The following is a 7,544-nucleotide window of genomic DNA, read 5'->3' on the forward strand; positions in this document are numbered from 1 at the left end:
CACCACCCACCACCCACCACCACCACCGCTTTCCCTAAGGCTCTTGAGAGTCCTTGGTGAAGTAGATTGAAGCGGTGTAGGTCAGAGGTCTGCTTCACCCAAATGAAAGAAGTTGTCCAGTTGAGGGCTCTAGATAGGAAGGTACTGAGCTCCTTGTACATGAGGTTGAATGGAAATATATTTTAAGTGCTTTGTAGGACTATCTGAAAGCTTCTTTCCCCTCCCAGATTTAAAGTTCATTTTATACTTTCTAATGCCACTTGTCTAGTTGAGAAACCTACAGAGACTTGTGTACCTACGGTGAGCTGAGTGTGATGGTGGGAGCAGGAAAGCATCAGGACAGTGGAGAGTTATGTACGTGGAGCTGAGAGCATTCGCTGACTTCAGGGAATCCTCCAATCAAGACCAAAAGATTGAAGACACCTCCTCAAGGGAGCAGATGAATAGATGATAAAGAGATAGGAAAGTTAAATGTGACCAAGACGGAGCCTAACAGCCTCAGATTCCACCCTGGAACTCTGTGATATGAGCAGATTGAACTCCGTCCCGAATATGGCCAAAGGATTATAAAACAGGCCCATTTTCTGCCCCTCCCTGTGTCCATTAATGTGACTTTGCACCTCCTTTCGTCAAGAGATGGAGTCCATTTCCCCACGTCTTTGAAACTCCTCATCTGGGCTGACCTTGGAATTTTCTTTGACAAACTTGACTCCAGTGACTTCCACCGGAACAACAAGAACAAGAACAACAACAATCATCTTTACTGAGGCATTTGAGCTGTGGTGTTAGAGAAGAGTGCTGAAGACCCTGTAGCCTTTTAAAAGAACAAACAGATAAGTCTTTGAGAAAGTGCAATCAGAATGTTCTTTGGAGGCAAAGATGGTAAGTTTCATCTCACATTTCTCTGAGCATATTATTAGGAGAGGCTATGTCTGGGTAGGTGTGTTGGAGACAATAGGTTGGCACAGGATAGAGCAGGTTTCAGGGCTATTGAACATAGGGTCACCATGAGTCTCAAGTGACTCAATGAAATACAACAACAACAACAACAACAACAACAACAACATTCCTTGGGAAGAAAGATCATGCTTGGAAAAGCAAGGGACATTGAAGGAGAGGAAGACTCTCAGCGAAAAGGATTGATACGTTGTCTGGGGCAACTGACTCAAATGTATTGAGGATGATTAGAATAACACAGAATAGGACAGAGTACAGATCTGTTGTTCATAGGGTCGCTGTGAGTCATACTCAGCTCAATAGCACTTAATAAAAGCAAACCATCTTTACAGCCAGCTTTGGTGGCCTGTTGGGCAAAGAATTGTGCTGCCAACCCCAAAGCATGTAGTTCAAATCCACCAGCTGCTCCACAGGAGAAAGATGGGCAATCTCCTCTTGTATAATTTACAGCCTCTGGAAAAAACAACCCTGGAGGGTCAGCTCTGAGTCAGTTCCAACTCGATGGGACACAACAGAGACAATTTCTACAAAAGCAGGTTACCAGGTCTTTCTTCCATGGAGCTGTTGGTGTGTTCAAAGCTTGGACCTTTTGATTAGCTGCCAAGCACTTAATCACGGTGCCACAGGGTTCCTTCATGAGCTTACAGGAGGCTAGTAGCATGTGAAGATATGTTCATGGGTGAGAAAGGATCACAGCTTAACGTGAGATTTAGATAGACTGTGGAGAAACCACTCTGGTGTGAAATGCCAGTGATTTGAGACTCTCCCCAGGCTATAAGAAAGGAAGGGGGCAGCTGTCAGAGACATTTTATCAGGTGCCCAAAACATTTACAAGGATATCTATCTATTATCTATCTGTCTGTCTGTCTATCTATCCATCCATCTATTATCTATCTATCTATCTATCTATCATCTATCATCTATATATCTATTATCTATCATCTATCTATCTATCTATCTATCAATCAGAGTCTGTCTCTCGAATCTTTCTGAAAGGATGAGAGCTCACTCCGACAGATCTTAATAATAGATTATTTGTGTAGAGGATTTTCTATGTGCCTGAGATCATACAAGGAGCCCTGGTAATGCTGTGGTTAAGACACTTGGCTGCTAACACAAACGTCAGCAGTTGGAGCCCACCAGCTGCTCCCTGGGAGAGGGATGAGGCAGTTTGCTCCTACCTGACAGCCTTGGGGCTGTTCTGTGCTGTTCTGTGAGTCATTCTGAATCAGAATCAACTCAAGGTAGTGACATCGGTTTGAGGTATTTGGCATTAATGTTAGGTGCACAATCTTACTTAACTTTAAAACAATTCTATGTTGTGTTGTTGTTTGGTACCAATGGGTCATAACTGACTCATATCTGACCCTCCACTGGGTCAGAGGCAGTAAATTACACTAAAGGAGATTGCCCATCTTTCTATCTTTCTCCTGTGGAGCAACTGGTGGATTTGAACCAAGTGCCTTTGGTTTGGCAGCACAACTCCGTACCACTACGCCAGGCATGGTTATTTCTATTTCACAAATAAGGAAGTATTAAGATGGGAGCAAAAGCATCATAGCTGAGGTCAACCTAACTCCAAGTGCTGTTTGCTTTATGAGCCCTGGGGCCTGTTGTAGATTCACATTTCATGAAACCCCCCAGGTTTCAGCTTGCAGGAAGTATGCACATTGGGTAATTTTTAGCACAGGCTCCGGTTCGCTGGACTAGGCTGCTCACGGTCCATGCTCAGGGGTCCCTCGGATTAAGCTCAGAGTTCCTGTGCTGGGGGATTTGCAGCTGCTCCAGTTAAAGAGCTCACCAGATGTGTGGAATGGAACAAAAATCCCTGGAATGCCATCCCTGTTGGCGTTATCCATCACTGCAGCACAGACGGTTCCTCCAAGGGCCTCCCCCAAGTCCCAGCCCTGTCGACCTGCATTTGACGCTTCCAATCCGGCTGGCGGGGCCAGCCCAGCAGAGACCCTCGCTGGCAGGCAACAGGACAGCTGATGGATGGCTCAGCTTGCAATGCTGGGCAGAGCCAAACCAGCTTTGAAGAGATGTTATTGTAGGCCAGCGGGCTGTCGTATCACCTGCTTTGGGGAGATGGGTAGAGGCTGGGCTATTTGATGACCACGTCCTCCTTTACCCGCTGAGGGCCATGGTCTGGCACCTTCTGCTTCAGCACGATCCTCACTGTGCCTTGTCTCCAGCAAGCCCAACCAAAGAAGCAGCCGAGTGTGGACAAGGCTTGGGGTTTTCTTTGGCCACGCTCCTGTGAAAAGCAAGCAGGGAGCCGACAAATTCCATCAAAGTACAACCACCCTGGGAAATTAAAGCCGACACCTCACCAGGATCTTTGAAAACCTGACCTGCTCTTTGCAAGAAAGGCCGGTCTCTATACTGTACTTCATTCCACAGTCAGGAACGTGGAGAGAATTCTTCGATAAAGACTCTGGAGCCCTGCACTGGCCTGTTTCAAGAGATGATACCCTTAGTTTTTCTGCCAAACTATCAGAAGCCATTGGCAGAGCCCTTCTAAAGCCCATCATTTCAAGATGCTACAGGTGAGTTTATCCAAATCTTTCCAGGTTCTACCAAATGGATTTTCAGCTCAGCCCATGTTTGAACGCTTCCAGTGAAGGGAAAGCAACTACCTCCCAAGACAATCAGTCCATTTGGTCTTTTGGAAACTCTGTTGCTTAGGAAGTTTTCCTGACTTCCAATCCAACTATAGCTTCTGATCTGTTGAAATAAATCTATAAACCTTATAATGCAAAGGGCCAAAGAGCAAGGATGTAGGTTTAAAGACTAAGGTGCGCCTTATCCAAGTCATGATCTTTCTCAATTACTCCCTATCCATTTGAAATATGACCTTCTTATGGATGGTGTTGAATTGAATCCCCTCTTGAACTACACAGATCTTCTCAAAATCCACTTGCTGTGCTAATATGCATTAACAGAACTCTGGTGGTCTTTTTGTTGCTACTGACTGCTTTCGAGTCAAGCACAACTCATAGAGACCCTATGAACAAAAGGCCTGAAGCCCCTCTATAGTTATCAAAATAGGAATTGCACTGCAACTCAAAGGCACGTGGTGTGAATTCATCAGTTGCTGCTTCGAGGAAGAACAGTGGGAAATCTCCTCCTGAGCCTCTGAAAACCCGCTGAGGGGTCAGCTCTGAGTCAGAGCCCACTCAATGACAGTGAGGGAGTTTTTGTTTGGCTTGTTTTTAATTCAATTCCCTGAGCACCTGGCTTCACTTGACTGAAGCTGGTGCAGGGCTGTCCATCCACCTAAAGATCACTGATTGGCTAAGTTTGGCCCAATTATCGTCATCTTTGCACCAAGTAAATCCTTAGTGGAAAGTTTAGACTTGACCACTGAGCAATGATGTCAGTCTAAAGACTAAAGGGTGCCTGAATTAGGCCATGGTCCTTTCAATCACTTAGGATGCATCTAAGAGCTGGACAATAAAGAAGGATGATAGAAGACGCATCTTGGGGAAAGGCAGCCAGAGTGCTCCTTGGAGACAAGGACAGTGCTCCTTGACAGACAAGGATGTCTGTCTCTCATACTTAGGCATGTTGCTAGGAAACGCTGTTCCTTGGAAGGGGTGGTATGCTCGGAAACGTGGAGGGTCAGCAAAAGAGAGAGAGACTCTCAGCAAAATGGATTGACAGTGACTGAGCGATTTAGATTGAGTATGTCGGAAAAGGAAAGGATGGCACAGGATAGGACAGGGTTCAGATCCCATGAGTCATGCTTGGCAGTGCCCAATAACAACAGCAGTCTCCACACACTGTCTGCCTGGTTCTGCCAGGCACTGTGTGTTACCAGGCTCAGTCATGCCAGTGAGGGTGCCCACTGCTGTCTGCATACCTACTACTCTTGCTGGAACAATGAAGGGATTTTCTACCCTGGGGTTCAGAGCAGCCAAGATAGAGTTAGACCCAGAGTCAGAGACCAAGGGTGCGTAGTGTTGAAGCTGGTGCAGCCGGGTCTGCCTCTGGGCTGTGGGCAGAAGAGGAAAGACAGAAAAGAGTGGGCAAGTCTGTGTGACACTGACTTTGTGTGTGTGTTGTCTGCCTGTGTTTTGCATGAGTGTTGACTGATGCTACTTGTGTATTGCTTATGTTTGTTATGGGTGTTGTGTGTACATGTTTGTGTCTGTTACATATGTATATATATGTTGCATGCATTGTGGCCTCTGTTTGTGTTATGCATTTGCTGTGTGTGTAGGTGTTAGGTGTGTGTGTGTTGTGTTTGTGAATCTGTGTGTGTTTTATTTGTATTACATGCATTGTGTATCTATGTTGTATTTTTGTGTTTGTTCATGCTGTGATGTGTGCGTGTGGGTGTGTTTCAGCGTGTGTACAGTCTACAGATGTTGCTTTATGCTAGTGGAAGAGTGAAACTATCTGGACAGTGGACACATAGACCGGGCTGAGCTGACAAAGGAGGGGCCCCTGACATGATCCCAACATCGTCCCCTGTCAGGGTGGTGCTGGCTTCTCACCAAAGGGCTGGGGTGTGTGAACCAGGAGATGGAGTGGCCTAGTTGGTCACGCTTTGCCTTGGTGCTTCCTACTCAGCTCATCCAACAGGCAATGGGTGGGTGTATTTCCTCCTTGGACCCTGGTTTCCTTCTCTATAACATGAAGCCATTTATCTGCACCAGCTGTTTCTCCTTTAAAGTGTGCAGACTAGACACGGAGGTGTCTGCAGGCAGGTATGTGCTCACGTCCACACAGAACCCCAAATTCTCAATGGCTCCTTGATGCCCTGGCCTGGCTGTGTGGAGGTTTCTCTGACAATCTTCTGCCCAAACCTCCTCGCCTCCATCCCAGAACCAGCCAGTGGGTAGCTGGAAGTCCCAGGACCATCAGCCGACTCACCTGGGTCCAGGTCAGGAAACAAGGACATCAAGGTGAACTGGAAAAGAGCACAAAAGACAGTGAGGGCGGGTCCTGGTCCCCGAGCCAGCCAGGGACTTCCTGAGCTCTTCCAAATGAAGGGGGTACGGCTCCTGGCTCTCCTATGGGGCTGGGAGCATGGGATGCTTTCTGGAGCTACAATGGGGATCAAGGTGTTGTGGGCAGGAACAGCTCTGCCGGGAGATACCCACTTCCTTCCCAAGCTGTCAGACCTGCAGTCCTGCCCTCATCCTCCACGAGGATGCATGTCTCTCGCACGTTATTCTCAGGCTGGCTCCCCGCTGCACGGATATTGGGATGGTGTCGGTCATTGTGATTAATGTGCAGGGAGCATGCACTCATTCTCTGCTGGGCTCTGCATTCCCTCCGGCTGCACTCAGCCCTTCGAACAACCTTGTTGGTATTGGATTTGCTTGCTTTCCACTTGACTTGCTACTCCTGGCGACTCGTATGTGATGGAGTTCAAGTGCTCCATGAGGTTCTCCAGTGACAATGTTAATGGAAGCAAATCTCCAGCTCTGTCCCCTAGGGTGTTGTTGGAGGGTTTTATAACAAACTTGGAAGAAGCTTTTAATTGGCCTTGTTAATACGTAAGGAAACGGAGGCTCGGAGCACTTAGGACATCACCCTGAGGTCATGCAGATGTAGTAGGATCAGGATTCACACTGGGGTCTGAGACATCTGTGGCTGACAGCTTCTTAGGGATTGCCGATGGGCTCAAGGTAGCCATAACTCTTGAGTCAGTTCTCAGCCATGTACTCATCGTGACCCGACAACAGAGCAGAACTGCCCCTTTGGGTTTCCACGGCTGTAATCATTATGACGGCAGAAGGCTGCATCTGTCTGCCATGGTGCAGCTGGTGGGTTTGAACCTCTGACTTTCAGGTCATCAGATGAGTACTTAACTATTGTACCAGCAGGCCTCCTTTGGGGATAGACGGGTACTGTAGAGTCCCCAGTTACAAACTTTTTCCTTGATCTGAAAGAGCCCTGTTAATGTTCTGACCTTTCCTATACCCCGGCCCCCATTGCCCCTGACTATGCCTCAGTCACACCCCACTCCTCTCTGACCTTCTAAATGGCATGAATCAAGTTTCTCTCACCTCAGGGCCTTTGCACTTGCTCTTGCTTCGCACTGTGACTTTCACTGGGTCTCAGATTAAATGACATCTTCTCAGGACAGCCTTCCCTGACTACTGTTTAAGAAGAACCTCCTCTCCCCACCTTTTGTGGGCCACTGCCCCCAGTTAATGTCCTCTAAACAACACCCCTCCACAAACTCTAGGAACATTGATAAACGTCAATAGCTGTAGAGAGGTTTCAGGCCTTTTGTTCATAGGGTCGCTGTGAGTCGTGCTCGACTCGAAGGCAATCAACACCCACAAACTTCTGTGTTAATTGATATGCCCACCCCCTCTCGCAGTAGACTGTCCCCCAGAGGACAAAGATCTTGCCTGATTCATTACTAATATGTTACCTTAAGTCTAGCATAGTGCTTAAGGCAGTTCTCATGGCATAGTCTATAGAATGCTGAGCTACAAACTCAAAGGCTGTGCCTCTTGGGCAGTTCGAATCCACCCATGCTCCATGGGAGAAAGATGAGCAATCTCCTCCTGTAATTTACAGTCTCGGAAAATCTACTGGAGGGTCAACTGTGAGTCAGTCTA

General features: G+C 47.3%; 1 protein-coding gene across 1 annotated transcript in view; it reads right to left on the reverse strand.

Moving 5' to 3' along the window:
- The window catches only part of HABP2 (hyaluronan binding protein 2), a 27,103-nt gene extending 21,234 nt beyond the window's left edge, over positions 1 to 5,869 (reverse strand). The window contains exon 1 of the mRNA XM_006880167.1: positions 5,839 to 5,869. Within this exon, the coding sequence (XP_006880229.1) occupies positions 5,839 to 5,866 (28 nt within the window). The 5' untranslated portion in view covers positions 5,867 to 5,869. The remainder of the gene's footprint in view (positions 1 to 5,838) is intronic.
- Positions 5,870 to 7,544: the final 1,675 nt, after the last annotated feature.

Source organism: Elephantulus edwardii, unplaced genomic scaffold (assembly GCF_000299155.1).
Source record: "Elephantulus edwardii isolate Elephantulus edwardi_28Jun2011 unplaced genomic scaffold, EleEdw1.0 scaffold00006, whole genome shotgun sequence".
NCBI lineage: Eukaryota > Metazoa > Chordata > Mammalia > Macroscelidea > Macroscelididae > Elephantulus > Elephantulus edwardii.